Source organism: Stegostoma tigrinum, chromosome 13 (assembly GCF_030684315.1).
Source record: "Stegostoma tigrinum isolate sSteTig4 chromosome 13, sSteTig4.hap1, whole genome shotgun sequence".
Classification (NCBI taxonomy): domain Eukaryota; kingdom Metazoa; phylum Chordata; class Chondrichthyes; order Orectolobiformes; family Stegostomatidae; genus Stegostoma; species Stegostoma tigrinum.
The window spans coordinates 37,304,953-37,330,625 of record NC_081366.1 but is presented as its reverse complement, the minus strand read 5'-3'; the positions used below and the strand labels follow the sequence as shown (position 1 = coordinate 37,330,625).

Below are 25,673 nucleotides of genomic sequence, written 5' to 3'. Positions count from 1 at the left end.
TAAAAAATGAAAGAGGAGGGGGGAAAAAGCACAAATACGTTAGAATACAGTTCTAAATATAAATACGATAAAGTGAAACTTCCGTAAAGCAAAAGGAACCACAGTCCACAAATGGACGTAGATAATTGGAAGAACAACATGAACAACTGCTAATATTTTGGTTCAACAAGTGGGCTTCCCACCCTAAGTCTGCATAATGAGGCAGTTAATACAGTGAAATCACTTTAAATATTTATCTAACAGGCAACATACACAAACCAACAAATGAAAAACAAAGATTTTAAGTGAATTGTGCAATGTTTCCTTGTATACTTGTACCTTCCAATCTTACAATATGCTGCCTCAAGATAAATATTGTGGTAACATTTTCAGTAAAAACTAGGAAAATAAAAATAAATAAGCAAGAGTTTCCAAACTGAAAGCCACTACTGAAAACAGTTCCAATGAGATTAGTATTAAACTTACAAAGCTCAATTCTAAACTACATAGTATAAAAATTACAAAGCTTTATTTTACCCTCTGACAAAACAATTGAAACTCATAGTAGATACATGTGCCAAAATTAGCTGGACAAATGTCATTAAGAGTTTAAAAGGTAAAAATATCAATTTCTACAGATGCGAATAGATTAATTTTCAGATCATTCGTGTATCTAATTCAATTCTATTTCCCAAATCAATGCTTCAGCCCATTCACTTTCAATTAAAACGTAAATCCTCTAGGAAATTGGAAACAAATGGAAAATTGACGCTTGAAGTCTGGTCTAAAAATCTACAGCAACTCGCAACAATTGTACAAGTCTGAACATATTCTGCAAGTTGTTATAGGAATATTTGGCAAGTCATTAACTTTACCTCTAGTTTGCACAAGACTGAATCCTGATCTATAGCTGAAGTTATAAATTTCCTTCAGTGCCAAACTAGACAGTTGTTTAACACACAAAGTCAAAAAGGTTCTTGAACTGATTTATAGCTCGGGTTATGGATGCTGCGGTTGGTTTGCTCACCAAGCTGGATTGTTAGTTCGCAGACGTTTCATGACTCTTCTGGGTAACATCAGTGTAGCCTCTGAAGAAGTGCTGTTGTGTGCCGACCTGTCATTTAAACTGGAGTCCGTTGGAATTGACTACCTCATTTCTATTTTTTCTTCACAGTGGTGTATATGTAGGGTCCAATTCTACATGTTTATTGATGGCCTTCTTGGAAGAGAACCAGGCCTATAGAAATTGCCATGCTTAACTTGGTTTAGCTTGTCCTAGGATCCTGATATTGTCCCAATCGAACTAGTGGTGCTCCTTATCCTTGTGAATGGAGATGAGTGCTGGTCATGTCTTTTTGTCATTAGTTGGTGTTCATGTATTCTTGTGGCCAGTTTCTTCCAGTTTGTCCAATGTAATGTTTGTCGCACTCCTTGCGTGGGATTTTGCACATCATTCTGGTTCAAGTTAGCAGTTATCATAGGGCTGACGTAGGTTTGTGTGCCACTGAGGCCCAATGGTTGTAGGAGTCCTGTGGTCAGTTTGGATATATTCATGTATGGTAATGTGACGAGTGTCAGGGGGTACTATATCTTCCGTTTGCATGATAGGCATCATTGGGCCCAGCTGTTTGGGTATCCGTTGTCCTTCAATACTTGGTAGAGGTATTCTTCTTCATTTTGGTACAGTTCCGGGTTGCTGCTCATTTAAGTTGTGTTTTTACGCAACTCAGTTTATGGATGTTGGGTCAGTTGCTATTGAAATTCAGGATTTGATCTGTGCGTGTGGCTTTTGTGTACCTTTGTTAGAAAATACCCATTGGCCCTACATTCTACCATGACGTCCTTGAATGGGAGCTGTACTTCCCTGGTGAAATTGATGCCAGCGAGAATCCTGTTTCTTCGGTTGGCATGTCGCCTCTAGTCTGTTTGTTGACGACAGAAAAGTGCTTTCCATGAATTGAATCCATAGTTTAGGGTGATCTGCAGAAAGGGCATGCTTTCAAGTCTCTGCATCACCGCTTCTGTTATTAGACCAGACCTAGATAAGCCCACAGGTGTCCTGTTGAATTGTTCATAGATTTGACCATTAAAAAAGGTGAAGTGAGTGACGAGCCATGGGTCCAGTGAACTCAGCATGTCGTCTGTGGGGATAGTGTCAGTCAGGTCTCATTGTTTTAATAGTGTCGTTTGTGTTTTTCTTGCCAGTCTTATGCCAATTGATGTGAATAGGACGGTAATGTCAAAGGTCACCACGGTCTCATCATCTATTCACATGCCTTTGAGGGATCTGAGGAACTCCTGGGCTGAATGGACTGCGTGGGGTGACTTGCTGACGAGGTGCTTTGGTCTTCGTTGTAATTCCTTGGCTAACTTGTATGTTCGTGTGCCTAGGAGGGAGACTATGGGTCTGAGGGGTGCTTCCAGTGCAGAGGGGGGGGAACGATTTGTCCCTCAGGTTTCATTTTTAGGTAGTCTGCTTTGATGATGAGTCTGGTCTATTTGAGTCTTTTAAGTGAGTTGATTATTTTATTACCCAGCTGCACTGACGTGTCCATTTGCCCTTGCTGGGATGTATTTGTGTCAGCTAGTAGTGTCTGTGCTTTAGTGAGATCGTCCTGTTGTTTAGTATTACTGTCACATGCTCTTTGTCCACAGATAGGACAAAAACAATCCTTTTTTCAGTCCTGGTAGGGTCTTTTTTCCTATATGTCCAGAGTGTGTTAAATTCATTCCTTCTGGTCAGCGTCTGGACCACTGCCTGTCTAATGGCTGGTTGTGCTTCCTCATTGATCTTAAGTGTGGCTAGGAACTCTGTCCTGTTGCCAATTCTGCGGTTGTAGTTGAGTCCAAGTATTAGAACAGCTGTGTGTGTCTAGTAGTTAGTTAAACATTAGAGCAAACCAACCACAGCACACAAAGTCAAATGCAGCTTTTAGGCATCTTAACATCTTTGATCAGTCAAACCAAAGCTAAACACCACTTAAATCCCTTTCTTATAGAAGGTGCAAATAGCAAGTATAAATCAAGTCTTTTACAATTTTAGGATGTCCTAAAAAGAACTTCACAGTGACCACACTAAGAATTGGCTGTAATGTAGCAAACTGCAGCCAATCTGCACACAAACTTCCACTGTGGTTATGTAACATTGATCAGACAATGCTTATGATAATGCTAAAGGTTAAATACTGACCATGGCACAGGAGGGAAAAATTGCGCTGTTCTTCAGAATACTTCCATGTGATCTTTGATTTCCATTTCTTAAGAAGGACAGGCCTCAGTTTAGCAGCTCACTCAAAACAGCATAATTGATTTAGTACTGCGCTGAAGTATTAGCTTTGATTCTTGAGTTTGAACCTAGCTTCAGCACGTAATCCTTCTGTCTGTGGCAGAACATCCTTTCTCCTACTTTTTCAGATTCCTTGCACTTCATTTTAGCTTTTATATTCCAAATTATATTAGAGGTTACAAAACAGACCTTGTGTAAACAACGTTCAAATGTTAAAAAGGTGGAGAAATGGCTACCATAAAGAAATCATAACAAATTTACCTATATCCCATGCCAGAACCAAGAACAGAAATTTAAGTCACTCACCCTATCAAAGACTTTTTTGAAAAATAAATCCTACTTTACTGAAATATCTACTCAGTGGCTAGTATTTTACTAGTAGGCAGTACCACTGGCTGCGGCCAGCCAGTTTGGAATCAGTCACCTGAACTGAGGAGATCCTAATCTCCTAGATGTATCAGTCAGCCTGAGTTTTCCTGATTGATTGGGATTGTTAACTACAAGGTTTTGGTCCGGGATAACAAGGTCAACCTTGTTCCAGTCACTACATACAATTCCAACACCCCCCCAGCCACCCCAACAGTAGGTGTAAGGGTGCCAAGATGACTCAAAGAAAGACCTAAGCTCCAGTAGAGACATGGTGAGCTGGGGCTCCTTTGATCACCCTCACTTTCTCTTCCAATGAGTGTACATCAGTTAAGCCAAATCTGTGACTGACGTTGGTCACTAAGGGTGCCTGAAATATGCACTTTTCCCTTCTAAAGCATACATCGTCTGGGAGAAATGTTTAACTACATGTGCAAGTTCTCTAAGTGCTCTTTCCTGGCATTCCCTGCTGTTCGTACTTCATCCAGATAAATGGCAACCTGGGGTAACTCTTGCAAAATGTTCTCCCTCGTCAGTTGGAAAAGGACACAGGCTGATGATATCCCAAATGGCAGTCTAGCATACGGATATAAACCCTAATGGGTATTAATTGTAGCATACTTCTGGGACTCCTCATCCAGTCACAATTGCAGGTAAGCATGGCTCATGTCCAGCTATGTAAAGAACAGCGACTCTACCCCATTACACGTACAAGTCCTCTATGCAAGAGGCTGGGTAGTTATCCAGCTATGAGAAGCAGTTTACCATTTGCTTAAAATCCTCAAAACGTGAACTGAACTGACAGGCTTCACAAATGGTATGACTTGAGCTGCCTAAACAGCACCGGCGAGGCCTTGCAAAATCTCGGAATCGCTTCGTCAACATATAAAGAGTGGTTTTTTGTCCACTTGATAGTCCCAAGCCCGACTTGAAGTACTCGTGGGCATTTCACCAGGACTTCACTGATGCAGACCGTTTCTAAATCAAAAAATGTTGAACCATTCTAGGTGAATCTTTCTCAACCAATTACGCCCCCAACAGTATTGGGCACAAACTTTTTACTGCCATCAGTGGTAGCTGGACCAACTGCTTCTCATAGGAGAGCAGAAACAAAGTCATACTCAATCTGCAATGGTTCACCAGTGTATGTTCTCAATCTGGCCGAGACCCTGTGCAAACTTGAGTGTTGGAGTCTCCAGCAAATCTTGTTAAAGAAGGATTTTGCAACAACAGGCACAGCTGTGCTAGTGTTGGCCTCCGTAAGAACCGGCTGACCATTTAACTAAACACTAAATTTATTCTGATTTTGATGTCACTAAACAATTTAATTGTTCCAATCCATATGCAAAAGGCTTCTCAACGTGAGCACTCTCCCAGGTATCAGCCTACAAGTTTTCTTACTCAAGTCTGAACTTGTACGACTCCTTTGCTAGAGTCCACAGCAACTACAATGCTTACTGACCCAGATCCTGAAGAACATTTAAGCCACTTGGCCGAGGCTCAGCTCTGTTGTGGGCTAGCTTGGGTCCCTCTGCTCAGGATATGCCCTCAAACAGTGTTCCCCAAGCTTAGTCAGATAGGTGAGGGAGACCACTTCCATTGGCAAACCCTGCAGCTCCCATATTTGACCTACAACATTTCCTAATGATAACACCAATTGTACTGCCTGTTTGAAGTCAGTTGGGCTTCCGCTAGCAGGCACTTCTGCATGGCTACATGATTTATCCCACATATCAAAACAGTCTCTCAGGATCTTATTCACTGTTAACCCAAAATCTCTCTCCTCTGCCAGTCATTTCAACCTCACCACAAATCCTGACAAGAATTCACCCAGTTCTCTGACAGCTGAGTAAAAGTGGTGTTGTATCAAAATTAGATGTTTAGCATCGTAATATTTCTTAGCCAAATCAGTCAACTCTTGGAAACTTTGTCTCTGTGAAAGTAAGCCCCTTATAAAGGAGAAAGCTGCGGGTCCACAAGCAGTCAGAAGGACTACTTGTTGCTTTTCACCTGTCCGGAAAAAATATTACATCTTTTCCACATGCTGAGCCCAGCCTCCAGCAGCAGGGTCAAGTGAGCGAAGCCTCCCAAAAGGCACAATGCCAGAAATACTTACCTCAACTCCAAGATAACTGTAGCAATTGAACACTCAGGCACATCCTATCCTACTTTCGTCACCACTAAGATAACTGCAGAGGCCAGTATCCTGTCAACAAGTCACCCTTTATTTGTGCACAACACACTAACTGTGACCAGCCAGCTCAGAATCAGTGACTCAACCAAGGAGATTCTAATCTCCTAGTTTATTTCTCCCAACATTCCGCTCACACCAACCCCAACCATTTCCCCTGTCATGCATCTTTAAACTTCTTCCTCTTGCGAAATCATAAGTCTTTTCACAAAATACAAGGACTTGTGACGTTATTGACATTGCATCACGAGTTGAACGAAGTTTACTTTCACTCCCTGCATAGGAAGTTCAGCCCTGGGCCGACACGCTGAGCTTTTGCTGAAACAACGGCACAGAGGCCAGGCCGCATCACCAAGTCACCTTTCACGTACTTGTGCACATACACTAACTATGGCCTGCCAGCTTGCAGTCAGTCACTTGAACTGATGAGATTCTAATCACCTGGTTATATTGGTCAGCCAGGGCCTTCCCGATTGGAACCAGGTTGACCACACTGATTGAGGTTGTTGATTGGTCCAGGTTAACAACCCAATCACTACATTTACCTCCACAAGTACCACAATCTCAGAAAAGACTCAGTCACATGAGCCTGAGAAACAATTTTTCTATGTCTGAGATTTAAAATCAGCTTAATCATATAATACAGAAGAGGCCAATTGTGGGTATTTAAACAACATATTTAATCCCACATCTTGCTCCTTACCCATTGCTCTGTATGTTTTCCAAGTATTTGTGTTTTGTTTTCTGTCGAAAGTCTATTGAATCTGTTTCCATCACCCTTTCAAACACTGCATTCCACATCATATGCATTTTCTGTGTAAACATTTCCTTCTGTTGCCTCTGGTTCTTCAGCTAAGGACTTTAAATAGTTGTCCTCAGGTTACCAAAAATTTTCAGTTACTTGGAATTAAAAATTTCTACTTACAGACTATAAGTCTTGCCTTGTGCTTCTCAACTCATACAGCAAACCACCTCACCCCCTCTACTCCTGTTACATAATGGAATTTAGCAATTCTGGTACCAAGTGCTAATAAGTCTTTTCTTGGTCTACTCGAAAGCTTTCAAAGTGTGCTGCCCAAAATTAATAATAATCCAAGTGAAGGCCAAGCAATGTTTTTATGAAAAGAAACAAAGAAACCTACAGCACAGGAACAGGCCCTTCGGCCCTCCAAGCATGCGCCGATCAAGATCCTCTGTCTAACCTGTCATCTATTTTCTAACGGTCTGTGTCCATTTGCTCCCTGCCCATCCATGTACCTGTCCAAATATATCTTAAGACGCTAACGTGTCTGCGTCTACCACCTCCGCTGGCAACACTTTCCAGGCACCCACCACCCTCTGTGTAAAGAGCTTTCCATGCATATCTCCCTTAAGCTTTCCTCCTCTCACTTTGAACTCATGACCCCTAGCAATTGAGTCCCCCACTCTGGGAAAAAGCTTTTTGCGATCCACCCTGTCTATACCCCTCATGATTTTGTAGACCTCAATCAGGTCCCCCCCTCAATCTGTCTTTCTAATGAAAATAATCCTAATCTATTCAACCTGTCTTCATAGCTAGCACCCTCCATACCAGACAACATCCTGGTGAACCTCCTCTGCACCCTCTCCAAAGCATCCACATCCTTTTGGCTGAACCAAAGTCCTATACAACTGCAACATGACCTGCCAACTCTTGTACTCAATACCCCGCCCAATGAAGGAAAGCATGCCATATGCCTTTTTGACCACCCTATTGACCTGCGTTGTCACCTTCAGGGAACAATGGACCTGAACACCCAGATCTCTGTTCAATTTTCCCTAGGACTTTTCCATTTACTATATAGTTCGCCCTTGAAAAGGTTTAGCACTCCATCACTACTTACAGAGCCAAGAGTCAAACCTACAGACACCCTTCTCAATTTGCACTGCCAGTTTGTACTACCACCACCTTCAGTTCTCACATAGTGCATCACCATGAAAATTGACCAATTTTCTTACATTAGTAGAAAGATGACGGGTAAAATACACAACTTCATTCTTATTGGCAATAATTGTTTTCCTAATTCACTAGATTGCCCATAACTGACCATTGTTCAGTACCACTGCTTACTTCCCATCAGTCTGGAAGAAAAGTCTTTATTTTGTCCTGTAGCCAATAATGAACAAATACTTTGAATAAAGAGAATTCCCTTTACTTTTATAAATATGGTGCAAGCAGTACAAAAATAATAAAAGTTCTGAAAATGAGATAGCAAGAGCTGCTGATGCTGGAGTCAGAGCTAACAAAGTGTGGAGCTGGAGGAACACAGCAGGCCAGGCAGCAGAGGAGCAGGAAAGCTGTTGTTTCAGGTCAGGACCCTTCCTGTCCCAACCCAAAATGTCAGTTTTCCTTTTCCTGATGCTGCCTGTCTTGCTGTGTTCCTCCAGTTCCACACTTTGATAACAAAGTTCTGAAAATGTTACTTTACTGCCAGAATTTAATAACCTTATTTTTTTTTCTGTACTCTTGATGCTTTAGATGCTCTTTCTAATCCAGAGTTTAAAAGAATCATTTCTTTTTAACATTTCAGCATTTTCACCATCCATACCAAGGCTGAAACCAACAGCCTCCAATTAGCTGAAAAAGGCATACTTTCAGCCAATTGGATGCCAGAGCACTTAAATTTAATCCATTGCACAGGAATGGCGAGGTCAAAACTTTCACATTTCAAAAATCGAATATTAAGCATCTTAAGCGCTACAAATGAATTATTACTGGGCCAACAAATTACTTAAACAAAACAGCTAGACAGCAGTGCTCAACAACAGGCAACAGTTACCCTCAAAATAAAGGAACAGGAGTGCTGAAATTCATTATACAGCATAGTAAAAAATTCACATTTCTGTAGAAACAATTCATTCAATATATTGCAAAGTGTTTATAAACAATCCTTGAAATAAAATACATCATAAATATAAACAGTTCCCTTCGGTTAACGAATTTACCTGAGTGACACCATGTTTCCAAGCTCAGATGGTAAACTCCGTATCTTGTTGCACGATAGGTCCAAATAAACCAGATTATGCAGTTTGGCAATATCAGGAGGAATACGTGAAAGGGAGTTGTCACCAAGATGCAATGCAGTCAAGTGTGTCAATGACCACAATGACGAACTCAAACTTCTAACTCTCCCTACACAACAGATAAATGAACAAGTTACAAATTCCTCCCATTTTGTCCCAATTCTCTTCAGATAAACAGGCAATGAGTGGACTCTAGTTATAAATATACACTAACATTCATAACTTACCCAGTTACCATGCTGCCGTTGCACGTAAAAGATAATAAAACATGCATAAAAATAAATCACCTTGTCTAAGTGACACAAATTTAAGGTTATGGACAAGAGATGCAGGGGATGGAGGGTGAAAAACTTGTGTTTTTAAATTATGCTGTCCACCAGGGTGGTGGAAACTGACATTTCAGAAGTAAATGAGGCAGTTCCAGGGATAGGAAGGGAAAATGGGACTAAACTGGACTGTTCCATGGGCAGCTGGCATAGACTTAAATGGTCCATTCGGCAACTTTGTCTTGATATAAACACTAGCTTGAAAAAGAACAGAGCTCACCTGAGACAAAAGTTAGGCAATCCATACTTAGCTGTGTAAGTTAACTTTTTGTAAAACTAGAGCCACAGGTGAGCAGGCAAATGCATTGCAAAGCACAATTAAGTAACGTCCACTAGTGGGTAGTAGAAATGCCTAACTATTTGTGAAACAACAAAATGTCGGTGACCCTGCCATCAAGCTACACTTCCTAGCAGGAGCTTGTTCTTTCAGGATCAGTTTCAGTTCTGTCAAAGGCAGTCAGCTCCAGATCTCATTACAGCCTTGGCCCAAATATGATCTTAAAAAAAAGGCTGAATGCCAGAGATGAAGAAAGAATAACTGCCTTAGAGATCAAGCAGCATATGGTACACTATGGCATCAAGAAGCCAAGCAAAACAGAAATCAACGACAATCAGGGGAATTAATTCCACGGGTTGGGAGTCAAATCGTATCCCAGAAAGGAAGATGGTTGCTGTTGGAGATCATTCCAAGGACATCAATAAAGTAGTTCTTTAGGGTGGAGTCCTAGACCCAAGCATCTTCAGCCGCTTCAATGACCTCTCTATCGTAAGGTTAGAACTAGGAATGTTTGCTGATGATTGCTAGGTGATCTATACTATTCAAGGCGCCTCAGATTTTGAATTAGTCTGTGCCTGGATGACCATGTGGACAACATTCAAGGTTTAGAAGTAAAAAGTGGCAACTAACATTTATGTCACAAGTAACAGGCAACAGCCTCCACCAACAAGACAGAATCTAAACCATTGATTTTTTTGAATAGCCAGGGCAATGTCACTGAATTCAGTGAGATTGTGTTTGATGGTAACCCACCAGGATGTCAAAGTTCTCAACCTGTCATATAAATGGAGCAAAACAACAGGAAGAAATTAATCGTTGTGTAACGAGTTTCCACACTCTCTGAAGCCATGACATCATGTAAAGGCATGAGTAAGAAGCACGATAGAAGGGAATGATTCAGATTGTCACCAGCATCTAAAGGAGGAGAGTTTGTGGACAGTAGATAAAACAGTACAGACAGAGGTGGGAGAAAAAAATAGAGTCTAACATGACATCACAGGGAAGTCGGGTGTTTACTGGTTGTTGAGTAGTTGATAGGGACAGTATTTTAACTCCAGTAATATTGAAAAAATGTAAAGTTTCTAACCTAGCCCACAAAATGATAGGCATTGCAGAGATGACAGATTTGTAAGTCAAGTTGAATAATTTCTTCTTTCTAATGACCTCCAGCTTTTAGGTAATAGTACAAAAGTAATTAAACGCATTGTATTTAAATAAGTTATTTCAGCTACAAACTAAGATATACTTGGGTATCTCAGTTCAGCCAAAAGAAAGCCCATTCTGTAGAAAGTACAGAGTTGCAGACACTTCCTGTGACATGGATGAGCTCACCTAAAGGAAGTATCATTGGCCACATAAGCTTAGCTCCAGGTTTCAGGGCTCAAATAGCAGCTGGAGTCACTGAGAGGCATCCACGAAGCAGAGGACTATGTGGTAGCACGTTGAGAGATGTGGTCAAAGTACAAAGTTAGGAGCAACCGGGTAGATATGGAATCAGGGAATATCAGATAGTCTAAGAAAAACATGACTGGTAGTACTGCAGTCTGGAGGTTAACCAGTTCTTTAATGGATACTGGTGCAGCTAATGGATCTTTGGATGAGTACCTTAATGATCCATGGTACCAAAGGTAATCTAGCTGTAAAGCAGGGGAAGAGGAGGAATGGAAGGATATTAGTGATACAAGGATTATTTAATTCAGGAAACAGATAGGCAATTCTGCAGCAGTCAATGTTGCTCCAAGATGCTTGTCGCCTTCCTGGTGCCAGGCTCCAAGATGTTAGAGAATGGCTGCAGGACATTCTTCTAATGAAGGTGAAGAGCCAGAGGTCATGGTCCACATTGGGACTTATAACAAGTAGCAAGGAGGTTGCAGTCCTGCAGCTGGAATTTAGTGAGTCAGACAGACATTTATTAAGCAGGGCTTCTAAAGTAATTCCAAGTTAGGCCTTGTGCCACATGCAAGTGCATCCAAGAATATGGAGATCATGCAGATGAATGAGTAGCTGGGAAGATAATGCAGAAGGGAGGCCTTTAGATTCTTGGAAAATTTGGACTGGTTCATGAGGAGATGAAACCTGTCCAAGCTGGATGGTCTGCATTTGAATAAAGATGGGGCTGAATTCCCTGTAGCCAGTTTTACTGGCGTTGTTGGAGAGGGTTTAAACTAAATTAGCAGGGATGAGGAAACCAGGAAAGATTAGAAAATAATATATCACGCAAAGTGCTGGGAGAAGCACATAGCACTAGAATAGAGAACAGTACGTTAATATGGGGAGGCAGAATAAGGGAGCAAGTAAGAAAAAGTCTAAGCAGGAGTTGTACTGCATGCATATGAACTCACTGTGTGTGCTCACAAAGGTTAGGGAATTAAAAGGCACCAGTTACCAACTGGGATGTTGTCACACTATCACAAACCTGGCACAAAGAGGGCAGCTGTGGGAGTCGGTAGGCTATTGAAACTGATATCTATTTCAAGCCCACCAACTCCCACAGCTACCTAGACTACACCACCTCTCACCCACCTTCCTGCAAGAAAGCGATCCCCTACTCCCAATTCCTCCGATGCATCTGCTCCCAAGGTGAGGTATTCCTCTCCCAAACATCCCAGATGTCCTTGTATTTCCAGGACCGCAACTTCCCTCCTTTAGGTGGTCAAAAACACTCACGACTGCATCTCCCCATCCCTATCTGCCTTCCAAAGGGATCGCTCTCTCCGCGACTCCCTTGTCTGCTCGACACTCTCCACTAGTCCCACCACCCCTAGCACCTTTCCCTGCAACCGCAAGACCTGCTACACCTGCCCCCTCAGCTCTAAACCAAACCCTCAAAAAAACTTCTACATCAGACGGATGTTCACCTGCACATCCGCTAATGTGGTCTATTGCATCTGCTGCTCCCGATGCGGCCTCCTCTACATCTGACAGACCAAGCAGAGGCTCAGAGACCTCTTTGTAGAGCGCCTGCGCTCAGTTTGTGACTAACGACAACACCTTCCAGTCGCGAACCACTTCACCTCCCATTCCCTGGGAAACATATCTGTCCTGGACCTCATCCAGTGCCACAACAACTCCACCTGGAAACTGGAGGAGCAACCCCTCATATTCCACCTTGGGAGACAACAACCCAAAGGTCTCAATGTGGACTTTACCAGCTTCAAAATCTCCCCACCCCTGACCTCATCTCATGATCAACCCTCCCTCTCATCCCTGCCTCCTTGACCTGTCCGTCCTGTCTCCAACCTAGCCGCTCCTCCCACCTTTACTTACCTGCACTCACCATCACCACCCACTTACCTTCCCAGCCCCATCCCCTTCTCTGCCTTTATTTCAGAGCCCCCTACCCCTTTACCCATTTCTGAACAAGGGACGAGGCCCGAAACGTCAGCTTTCTGGTTCCTGATACTAACTATTCTAATCCCACTTCCCAGCACTTGGCCCATAGCCTTGTATGTCTTGTTGTAATGTAGGAAACAGCAGCCAATCTGTCTACAAGACTCTCCAATCCAAAATGACACAGCATAGGAGAACAATCAACATATTTGTACCTGAGCTGCCTCATTAGAGGATGTTTATTTTAATAAAGTTACAAGATTGATATGCATTTTGTAAGGCATACAAAGCTTGTGATAAGCTTCAAGGCAACAGATCAATTTCTGACTGCTTTGCAGAGCACCCATGTTCCGTCTGCAAAAAAAAAAAAGACCCCGAGTTTCCAGTTGCCTGGCACTTTAACATACCACTGTTTCCTGGCTAACATCTGTCTCTGATATAACAAGGTGTGGAGCTGGATCAACACAACAGGCCAGGCAGCATCAGAAGAGCAGGAAAGCTGATCTTTCAGGTCTAGACCCTTCTTCAGAAATCTGTCTTTGGTTTGTTGGAGCGCAGCTCAGCACAAGCTGGAAGAACAGCATCTTCAGCATGATCTTGACAGGTTGGGTGAGTGGGCAACTCAACGGCAGATGCAGTATACTTTGGATAAATGTGAGGTTATTCACTTCGGAAGCAAAAATAAGAAAGCAGGTTAATACCTGTATGGCTGTAAGTTGGGAGAAGGGAGTGTGCAGCAAGACCTGGGGTGTCCTTGCACACCCCAGTCACTGAAGAGAGGCATGCAGGTGCAGCAGGTGGTAAAGTGGCAAATGGCATGCTGACCTTCATTGCAAGAAATTTCAATACATGAACAGGGATCTGTTGTTGTGTTTGTACCGGGCCTTGACACCACACACAGAATATTGTATACAATTTTGGTCTCCTTTCCTGAGGAAGGACGCTCTACCTACCAGGCGAGTACAGCGATGGTTTACCAGGTGATTCTGGTGGGTCAGACAAAAGAGGGAAGATTGACTAAATTGGGATTACTTTCGCTAGAGTTCAGGCAGAATTTGGGGGGGGGGGGGGGGGGGGGGGAGAAGAGAGGAGGAAGAGAGACCTCAGAGGCTTATAAAATTCGATCAGGACTGGACAGGGTAGATGCAGGGAGGATGTTCTTGATGGGTCTGTCCAGAACCAAGGGTCACAGTATAAGGATTCGGGGTAGGCGATTTAGGACGGAGATGAGGAGACAACGTCTTCACCCAAAAAGTGGTGAGCCTGTGAAATTCGTTACTACAGGAAGTAGTTAATGCCAAAACACTGAATGCATTCAAGAGGCGACTAGGTTGATCACATTCGCTAGAAGTGCTCTAAGCTTATGGACAGAAAGTTGGATTAGGTTAGAAAGTTGGATTAGGTTATCAAGTTGGACGATCAGCCATGATCATGGAGAATGGCACAGCAGGCTCAAAAAGGACCAAATGGCTTCCTCCTACTCCCTCCTCTGTCTTACCTCATTTTCCACTTGGGAACTCTGCAGCCTTCTGGACCTAGAGTTCAACAATTTTAGGGCTTGAGGCTATGTCCTTACCCAAGCCCCACAGCCCAGACCCTGTCATCTCATGGACTGGTACCACACACAACCCATTAGAATCACAGAATCCCAACAGTGTGGAAACAGGCCTTTTGGCCCAACAAGTCCACACCACCCCATACATGCCACCCAGACCCAACCCCCTACAAACCCACCTAATCTACACATCCCTGAACACTATGGGCAATTTAGCACAGCTAATTCACCTAGCCTGCACATCTCTGGACTGTGGGAGGAACCCCAAGCACCCAGAGGAAGCCCACGCAGACATAGGGAAAATGTGCAAACTCCACACAGACAGTCGCCCGAGGGTGAAATCAAACCAAGGTCCCTAGTGTTGTGAGGCAGCAATGCTAACTGCTGAGCGACTATGCTGCCCCTTTGTAAAAACCCCCAGTAGCAGCTATTCAGTTTCCCCAGACTGACCTTTATCCACTCCTTTGTCTAACTTTTTTCTCCCAGAACTCCATTTCCACCTGTTGTTTACTCTTCCCACTCCCTTTAGCTCATCTACTGGATTAATATCAGCACTCTTCCTAACTACCACCAGTTCTGAAGAAGGCACGTCAGACCCAAAACTTTAACTCCGATTTCTCTCCACAGATTTTTCAGCAATTTCTGTGTTTTTGTTTGAGACCAACTTCTGACTAGTGTTCTCTTGAGTTTGGAACTGAAGTCATGAATACAACAGACCAGGAAGAAATTGAAGGGCTCCCTTCCCTGCAGAATATTAATGAACCTCTGGTTTTTAAACTTACGGTCTGGTAGCTTGCCCTGTTTTGTTTTAGCAGTTGCCTACAAATGACTAGATTCAATTTCACAAAATGCAATGGTGAAATTTGAATACTGAACCCTGTTGATGCACTTCACAGATTGCATGCAAATCTAGTCCAACATAATATGATGGAAGTACCCAAATGATTTTTGTATTGGATTCCTGCAGTCAAGATTACAGCACAAAATTGCTTATTGTGCAGTTTAAGAATAAGAATAAACAATGCCACTGCTTCAGTTACTGAAACAAAAACCAAACATTACATTTCATGTGACTGCAGGATTTTAATGGCATTCCAAATCTGCAATATCATTGTAAACAAATCAGAATCACTGGCTTACAGTAACAAGACACCTCAAATGAGCTGGTATGGGACTTCTGCCATTTCCCCGCAGAGTACGACAGCGCACAAATAACAGCCCTGTTGTATGTGTAACTAGTAATTGAAAAGAGGAAAATTCATCAGATAACTTTAATGTCTGATCATCAGATGGTGGAACACAGTATTGGGGGAATTTATATACATCTTGATGTCCTGCACAGCAAACAGTGACTAAAACAGAGAAACTACATTCCATTGTGCAGAACTCACAGCCTTGAATCAAGGCAAGTAAAACCTTTCTACAAATGTCAAACCATGATATGTCTCAGGAGAGTAAACATACATACTGGTCTGAAGCATGCAAAGGCTTTTAAATTTAAATTTACGAAAATTGCATAAAGTACGTAGATGAATTTATGTACCGTACTCACCACTGATTTCCAACTCTGCCCAGTATGATTTTTTCCCATTTGCTGCTTCTTCTGAAGACATAATTGTATACATTCTCCGGGGATCAGGTGGATCATATTTTTCTTTGGGCATTCCGGTTACACTGAAATGGCGACACAAATTAAATTTAATATGTTCACATTTGCAGACATGAAAATCAACGTTATTATGAATATACTGCATACTTCAGAAGATTGTTATCAAAGAAATTTAGTCTCAAATGAAATTTTAGGGTGACAGAAGCCATCCAAAACTACACTTTGTCATCCACTCAAACTTTCATTCAATGCACGAAGACTGAACCAGACCATTCAAAACATTGCTGTTTCAAGCCACACATCCTTCTTGCCAGAACTAGTCACCTTAATTTCAACCACTGAAATTACATTGCACTGTTGAAATCCTGTTTCATGCTTCAACAATGTCAGGTGAATAACTTTAAAATTTCCTTTGTGCTAGCCCTATAGCCTCCATGCTCCAACTATATATTTATAAATACAAAGTTCCACACTCAACCAAGTTTAGCCATCTTTGTCAACCCACTATCCCAAACTTCCATCTTATTCTTCCTGATGCATTAGGTCCTAGTCTTTCAACTAATTTACATTTGAGTTGTCACTTCCAGTTCAGCACTGCAGTCTTCCAACTCTCATCTTTCACTATTTACTCAAGGTTCCTTAGACCGTTGCCACTAGTAGAATTAGACTCTCCCTAAACATTGAAGCATCTCTTTTCTGCTGATTAATCTTCCAAAAAGGTATCTTTTCAACCATTAAATCAACCCTCAGTCTCTTCACTCCATAGCGTTCACTTATTGGTTATCTATTCTAACGGGTCTCCTATGCACCAAATACTGCTGTGCAATTTCTATTATCAAATTAACTTAAAAGATTTTGGAGAAGTAGAGCAAAAAATAGATTTGGATTATGGTTTTTAAAGAAGTCCCATTACACTGTAAAGATTTTTTTTTTAAACTCTAGATTTAACTTGAATCCACCCATTACTTGTATGTCTCCTTTCTACAGGAAAGTTTCATTCAGTAGCCACATTTGTTTCTAAAACACTTTGCAGATGTGTGTTTATACATTTTAAAAAATAAAAATTAACACAAAAACCCCTCATTAACATCTCCAATGACGTGGAAGATTGCAACAGAATTGAAATTTCACTGTTTCATATACCAAAAACCTTTATTCTCTATGGCTTTTGCCATTTCTTTAATATGCTTCCCCTACAAAGAAAAGTGACAGCTTATGCAATAACTTCCTTTCTCTCAAAATAAGAGCTAGTATTCAACGTGATTGATGCAGTTCATTTATTGGAGGTTAAATCAGCCTCCATTTCTTGGCAGTTCACCTCCTCAAATAATTCTAATAATTTATAATGAACAGTTTTAAACAGCCTCAAATAGGAACTGATTTTAGACCAAAGTGACATATGATGCCAAATCAGGATCAGTTGATACTTCATTCATTTTCAATTTTTTTTGTGGTGTCTATTTCTTCAATCAGTAGCAATTTAGGATAAATGTTAAGTGTAATTAATTCTACCTTCAACTATCACAGTGATTTACCAAACTGTATCTATCAGAAGGGACACAACTGACAGTAGTGACTTATGACCGCATTCAGGATTTACAGTAGTCACTTACAGTATTATGTGCTATTTCTAAAGTAGTTACATTACAAAGGCATGTTACAAATGAAATCAAAAAGGAAACTCAGAAAACTGAAAATAACAGACAGCAGAAGATACTGAAATAACAAAGTATGGGGCTGGATGACCACACTTTGTTATCTTGGATTTTCCAGCATCTGCAGTTCCCATTATCTCAGATGATACTGAAATAATCAGTTTAGCTATTGCAACAGTTTTCCATCGAGGTAAAACATCAAAATTACAAGTCACTATCAATGTGTACAAGTTACATCAAATCAAAGGCCCACACCCACACAAATACAAAATTGTCACCTAATGTGATTTGATGCAAATAAAATCTGCATAGAATTTTCAAGTTCATGTTTAAACATTCTTCTACTTCTGGGCAAACAGCAATTCTTCAGCTGTGAGGAAAAATGGAACTAGTAATTTAGAGAGTTCAATTTTAAGCCACAAACCAGCAGCTTGAGAATTTTTTTAAAAAAGCTCTTAAAAATTCTGGAGAGAAAAAAAAAATATGATCAGAGAACTGGAGTGTCCTAAAAATCTGAGATAACAAGGTGTAGAGCTGGATGAACTAAGCAGGTCAAGCTGCATCAGAGGAGCAGCAAGGCTGACGTTTCGGGCTTAGACCCTTCTTCAGAAATGGGCGAAGGCAAGGGGGATCTGAAATAAATAAGGAGAGAAGGGGTGGCAGACAGAAGATGGATAGAGGAGAAGATAGGTGGAAAGGAGACAGACAGGTCAAAGTGGCGGGTAAAGCCAGTAAAACGTGAGTGTAAGTGGGGAGGTAGGGAGGAGATAGGTCAGTCCAGGGAGTAGGATGAGGTTCGTAGATAGGAGATGGGGATGGGGCTTGAGGTGGGAGGAGGGAGGACAGGGATGAGCTGGGCTGGTTTTGGGATGCAGTAGGGGGAGGGAAGATTTTGAAGCTTGTGAAGTCCACATTGATACCATTGGGCTGCAGGGTTCCCAAGCGGAACACAAGTTGCTGTTTTTGCAACCTTCGGGTAGCACCGTTGTGGCACTGCAGGAGGCCCAGGATGGACATATCGTCTGCAGAATGGGAGGGGGTGTTGAAATGGTTTGCGACTGGAAGGTGTAATTGTTTAGTGCAAACCAAGCGTAGGTGTTCTGCAAAGCAATCCCCAAGCCTCCGCTTGGTTTCCCTGACGTAGAGGAGGCCACAACAGGAACAGCAGACGTGGTATAACACATTTGCTAATGTGCAGGTGAACAGCTGTTTCATGTGGAAAGTCTTCTTGGGGCCTGGGATAGGTTGAGGGTGGAGGTGTAGCAATTCATGCAGTTGCAGGGAAAAGTGCTGGGTGTGGTGGGGCTGGAGGGGCGTGTGGAGCGGACAAGGGAGTCATGGAGGGAGTTAATTTCTCACCCACCCCCAGAAAGCAGGCAAGGGTGGGGAGGGAAAAATGTTTTTGGTGGTGGAGTCGGATTGTAGATGGTGGAAGTGTTGGAGGATTATGCGTTGGATCTAGAGGTTGGTGGGGTGGTACGTGAGGACAAGAGAGATTCTGATTTGGTTGTTATTGCGGGGAGGGGGTGACATTTTTCCAGGAAGGGGTGGGAGGCGGCGTGTTCTAGATAGCTGTGGGAGTCGGTGGGCTTCAAATACATGTCAGTTTCTTGGTTGCCAGAGATGGAGACAGAAGTCCAGTAAGGAGAGGTATTAGAAGTGGTCCAGGTGAACTTGAGGTTGGGGTAGGTGGTGTTGGATTCCCAGAATCTCTTATAGAAAGGACACTTGCCATATTTAGAACCATAAGAATGTGGTTGACTGTTAATTGCAAGCCACTTAGTCTATCAAACCATTAGTGCGTCATTTAAAACAATCTCATTTGTTTGTTATCTATTCTAATTTGTTTCCGATGCCTCAACATGCCATTGTGCAATTTCTCAGAGCAACAAATGCCAGCCTTGCCAGTGACACCAAATCCAAAGGATGTTTTTGCTTAAAGGCTGAAGCAGGTAACCTGCTTTTTAAGAAACTACCGCCCTGGCTTTTATCATAACTATTGGTGCAAGCAGTAAGAGGATAGAGACTATCTAGAAAACAGTTTTTTTTAAAGCCTTCATGAATATATTTCTAATGCACAAAGTGATTCATATTACAGAACACCAGTTGATTTTCATGGTATTAGATTAATACTTGAGAAAAAAATGTGAGGTGCCAAAAGACCTTTCAAGCCTTCAAATAAACCATATGAACAAATGTTCAATGAGTAGCACACTTTAAAAGTAAAATGCAAATAATTTTCAAAACTCAAATTACTAATAACCTGTATTTCCCCCATACTACTCAGACTCTCATTTTTCAGCACCCCTCCAGCATAAATATAACAGTTTGTCATTTGAATTCTTCAGTGTAAAAAAAACCTTTGTTTTTTTCTTTTAACATAGAATACAGCGCAGAACAAGCCCGTCGGCCCTCGATGTTGCGCCGACCTGCTAACTAATCTAAGCCCCACCCCCTACACCATCCCATCATTATCCATATGCTTATCCAAGGACTGTTTAAATGCCCCTAATGTGGCTAAGTTAACTACATTGGCCAGCAGGGCATTCCACCCCCTTACCACTCCGAGTAAAGAACCTGCCTCTGACATCTGTCTTAAATCTATCACCCCTCAATTTGTAGCTATGCCCCCTTGTACAAGCTGAAGTCATCATCCTCGGAAAAAGACTCTCACTGTCCACCGTATCTAATCCTCTGATCATCTTGTATCATCTTACATGTTTTCTATTAATTAGTCAATTAATTAATATTAACTATTAATCAGTTTTTGAGTTAGCCACTAGTGAGTTTTCAGTGTGCCATAAGTTGTTACATGAGAATTCCAGATGCTTGGGATCTAGATATTGGGGATTTTGCTGGTATTAGCAACTGGAAGGCAAGAAAATGGATCAGATGCTTCAAAGTTAATTCAAGATTTACTTTACCAGCAAAGACAGAATGACCTACCGCAGCCAGGTATACATTGATTTCTTCTACAACACATTTTGGAGACTGCCTTTAGAATTATGGGTTTGTGTACATTGGTTGAGTTTTAGAATTGAAAAAGATAAACAAGTTCTAGTTTTGTTTTAACTTCATTCACCGGCGTTGCTGGCTAGGCCAGCATATATGGTTCAGGGGGCAGTAAGAGTCAAACACATTGCTGTGGATCTGGAGTCACATGTAAATCAGAGCAGGGTCAATAAATGTGGAGCTGGAAAACACAGCAGGTCTGACAGTAGAGAAGCAGGGAAGTCAACATTTCAGGCTGAAAATCTTCGTCAGGACTGGGGATGGCAGCCTAGAAATAAACTGGGCTGGAGGGGGAGGGGAGGTAGTTGGAATGGAGAAAGGTGGATGCAGGTAGGGGCTCATTGTGGTTGGTCAGTGGGAAGGGTAGAGTGGATAGGTGAGTCAGAAGATAAACAAGTTGGGGTTGGAGAAATTTTGAAGTTGGTGAAGTCAATATTCAGACCATTGGGTTGGAAGCTCCCAAAATATGAGGTGTTGTTCTTCCAGTTTAAGTTTAGCCTCACTGACCGCATTGGAAGCCAAGGGTGGACATGTCACCAGAGGAGGGGGCGGGATTAAAACAGATGGCAACCGAGGGGTCTGGTTGATTGGTGCGTGCAGAGTACATGTGCTTGTGAACTGGTCCAAGTCTGCATTTGGTCTGCTTGCTACCTGCAATCAGACCCCAAAAAGATATTTCCCTCCCCACCCCTGTCTGCTTTCCACAGGGACCATTCACTCCCTCATCAGGTCCGCACTCCCAACCAACCTCCCCACCACACCGAGCACCTTTCCTTGCAAATGCAGGTGGTGCTAAACCTGCCACGAAACCTCCCATCATGTCTCCGTCCAAGACCCCAAACAAACAATCTTTCCAAATCTGGCTGCGATTCACCTGCACTTCATTTAAACTGATACATTGTATTTGATGCTCCTGATAGAATCTCCTCTATATTGGGCATACCAAACGCAGACTTGGGGACCGGTAAACGAGACACCTGCACTCACCAAGCAGCCAAACTTCCAGTTGCTGTCCAATTTAACTACCCCTCCAACTTCCCTGGTGATATGTCCATCCTTGGCCTCCTCCACTGTCAGAGTGAGGCCAAACGTGAACTAGAGGAACAACACCTGATATTTCACTTTGGGAGTTTACAGCCCAATGGCCTCAACATTGACTTCACCACCTTCAAAATCTCTTCCGACTCACCTACCCACGCCATCCTTCCCACTGACCAACCATACTAATCCCCTACCTGCATCCAACCATCTCCATCCCACCCACCCTCCCCCTGCCCCAGCCTGACTCCCCTCTATTTATTTCTGGGCTCCCCTCCCCAGTTCTGACGGAGGGTTTCGGAACAAACGTTGACTTTCCTGCTTCTCCCGTGCTGTCCGACCTGCTGTGCTTTTCCAGCTCCACGTTTATTGACTCTAGCTTCCAGTGTCTGCAGTCCTTACTATCTCTAAGGCAGACCAGTTTGGATGGCAATTTCTTTCTCTAAAAGGTTAGTGAACTAGATGGGTTTTTTCCAAACAATCAACCAACAACAGATTCATGGGTGTTCATTAGAGTCTTAATCCCAATTGCCATGGCAGGATTCAAACCCGAAATCACCATGGGGCACATTGCCCAGGTCACTGGATTAACAGTCCAGGGATAATGCATTTGGCCACTCCCTCCGATAGTTTAGAAGGTCAGCAGAGGTTTGTTAATATTAAAAGAAATACCCACAGATTAGAGAGAGGTTTGTTGAAAAGTTAAGAATTTTGGAGCAGTCCTGTGAAGTCTCTGAAATAGGACAGTTACAGAAAGCAATGCTCCTGCAAAACGAAGGATACATAATGAGTTAGGCTACTTTAGACTGAAGAGCTACTGTTAGCCCCTGACCAGAAGTTCTGGGATTAAAGCAGATGTATAATAGCTTCTTTCTGGAGCTATCTGCAGTTGCAGTCTTGAAGTTACAAGTAACAAACCTACTGAAGTGGTAGCCACAGGGATCCTGTTGTGAATATTGTACAAGTAGTGTTTCTGGGTGCTATAAAAAAGCTATTTAGTTTCTTTTTGACAAAAAAACTTTTGGGATTAATGGGAGTACACTCTACGGTATATTTTTAAAAATCTGAATTTGTATTACAAGTGAATGATTTGGTTTATTCTATTTTATAACAATTTGCTTCACATGTTTCATTGTCCATGAAAAGTCCACAGCATCACACATTTATATTTTAGCAGAGAACACTTTGTTAAAATTATGATCTGTCAAGCTAGGTTTCCGAGATCTGACATAGCCAGTAACTCCTATTCAAGGTGGCTTTGTGTTTAAAAACATTTGTTCAATTGCAGCACTAAACAAAATGCACATTAAAACAAAAGTAAATTCAATGTTTTAGAAAAATGTAATTAAAATGTACTTTTAACTAAGTGGACTGAAAAAAACTTGGAGAAACTTAAAAAGGTGAAGAAACATAGCAAGTCTGACAGCATCTGTGGGTGGAGTGTTAAAACATTTCAACTCAAAATTACTCTCCTTTGGAAGACCTGCTGAGTTTCATTGCCATTTCCTATTTTTAGCTCAGATTTCCAGTATCTGTAGTATTTTGATTCAATTGTAAACTTTCTGGTAACTTTGTACTGCCCAGTACAATCTCCAATTTGGTCAGAAGCGGTTAAAATAGCTCACTCCCTAAAACAGCTTGAGATAATTGATACAACATTGAAGTACTTGAGGGAACAGATTTTGGCAATGACCTCAAATCTCCTTCTTCCGCTTTTCTTTTGGTCCAAAGGCAGAAATGTCACCTTTGCCAGCTCCTCAAAATGTTAAAAGTTGCTTTGATAAGAATATTTCTTCAGTTCCAACAAGCTCTACACAAATGGGTGAAACTAGCAATAGTGGAAATTGAAATGGGAAGATATGCAGTAACATCAGTGATCCCTGGAAACAAAGTCTGATATTTATGCTAGCGATTTAAAAAAGGCAATAAGTCACTTAAAGTAAAGGGAGCAAGGTGCTAAAAGTGGCGAATAATAGTTAAGCATTGGTTTTAATTTTCAAAAGCTTACTAGATTCAGGAACGGTCCCACAGGATTGGAGGATAGCAACCACAACTCACTTGTTCAAGAAGGATAGGAGACAAATTTAAGTTTCTCAAGTACAAAACAACTCACATCTAGATCACACCTTTATTATATAAAATGTGCAAAGGATTGAAATCATACGAATGCTTATACCAAGCAAAAGGCAGGAAATTGAAGCCATTGCCAAAGCTTAGTCAAAGAGGTAATGTTTTAAAAGGAGCATCTTGAAACAAGATGAGTTAGAGAACTTTCAGGAGGGAATTGCAGAGCTTTGGACCTATGGTGGGGCAAAGGAAGCAGTGATGCACGAAAAGCCAAGTTTGGAAGTATGCAGAATTTGAGGGTTGTCGGACTGGAGGCTGAGTCACAAAATGGATTTGAACGAGTGAATGGGCATTTTAAAACTGAAGTGCTAGTGGATCAGAAACCAATGCAAGTCTGAGATCACCGGAACGACGCTCACTTTCATACTTGTAAGTACATAGAATATTCACACTCCTAGGCAGAAACATTTCAAAATACAAAAACACCTTCATTTGTAAAAACTTATGGTACCCAAGTCCTTGACCCACAAGAATACACAAGTGAATAAACAAATATGCAAAACACAGACTTTTTAGTGTAAAATAATTTAGTGACAGTTACACTTCAAATATCTTATGCAACTGATTTTCAACAGTACTGATGTAATCAGGCTGTTCAGAAGAGTGGCAAGGTTGATTCCAGGATCTGCATATTAATTATCATGGGCAAAGTCCAATCTCATCGATTAACAATCTTCACACATTACATTTTCCAATATTAAAAGTCTCAGCTGAAGGAGAGCAAATGAACTTCAATTTGTCTAGACAATTATTCACTCTTGCTTTGTTTGCTGGGGCAAGGGTAAGAAGAAAGAAAGTAAAAGAATATCAATACAGAGCAAAATGAGTTAAATGAAGTACAGTACTGAAAAGTTCCAGACATTTAAGATCTGCATTATATGCTACAAACTGCAATAATTATGTACAGATCATGGAATCAAAGAGCAATATGCTGCAGTTTCAAGTTTTTTGACAAGGACATTTCTAACAAAGTTGGTTCAGACTGAAAGCATTTACTTTGCTTTTTGGAGTCAGGCCTGCTGAGTATTTCCATTATTCTTCTGCTTTTATTACGGTCATGATATTTTATTCTTTATTTTTCCATAATTTCCCTGGGACTGTTACTTAATCAACTGCAATCCAGTAGTATTTGTTCAAATTGTTTTTAAAATGGTGAGAATAAATTGCAACCTTTCTAATTACTGCTAAAAGAAGCCTGATCTGTTCTAAAGTGAAAATGCCCATAGAGGATAAAGAGGTAGAAGACATTCAGTTTTAAAGTACAGCAAGTTAGGACAAGAGACAGTGCAACAAGTTTCAATTTCAACCAACTGGATTTCTATAACCCTTTAATGTTTCACACATCACACTGCTCTTCACAGAAATATGAGAAGTCAAACTCAGCAATGACCACAGGTCAGAGAATATTACTGCCGAGGAGGCAATTAATCATTTGGATCACTGTTGCTTTGCTGTTTCTTTAGTGGCACAATCCAAAATTACCCACTTCACAAAATGTTTTACCTACTTTGACTTTCTTTTTTAAAAAGAGATTTTTCTCTAAAAGATGCAATAACCCCCAGCCTCTGATGAAGAATTCCATGCTGCTGCTACTCTCCATTTCAGGAAATTTTTGCTTGCCTCTCTAAGTCTCCTCAGTTTTTACTGCTTCAGTATAATCATTAGGATTTGTTTCCCCTTCTAATGTCTCCACCCTGGACCATCCTTGTGAATGAGAATCATGCTTTGCTATGGCTTTAATGAGGTTCCATTCTTACAATAAAGCAAATAAAATTTGAAATAAAAAAACTGCAGATGCTGAAAATCAGAAATAGCAAAAGAAACTGCTGGAAAAGCTCAGTGGGCCTGGCAGCATCCGTGGAGAAAAAACAGATTTAACA

At 41.6% G+C, this 25,673-nt stretch overlaps 1 protein-coding gene across 4 annotated transcripts in view; it reads right to left on the bottom strand.

The window, feature by feature from the left end:
* The window catches only part of LOC125458173 (CCR4-NOT transcription complex subunit 6), a 75,063-nt gene that overhangs the window by 37,503 nt on the left and 11,887 nt on the right, over positions 1–25,673 (bottom strand). For all 4 annotated transcript variants that reach the window (XM_048543143.2, XM_048543141.2, XM_048543140.2 and 1 more), the window contains exons 2-3: positions 15,905–16,026; positions 8,787–8,973 (exon numbers count right to left, since the gene is read on the bottom strand). In XM_048543143.2, the coding sequence (XP_048399100.1) occupies positions 8,787–8,973; positions 15,905–16,016 (299 nt within the window). In that variant the 5' untranslated portion in view covers positions 16,017–16,026. The remainder of the gene's footprint in view (positions 1–8,786; positions 8,974–15,904; positions 16,027–25,673) is intronic.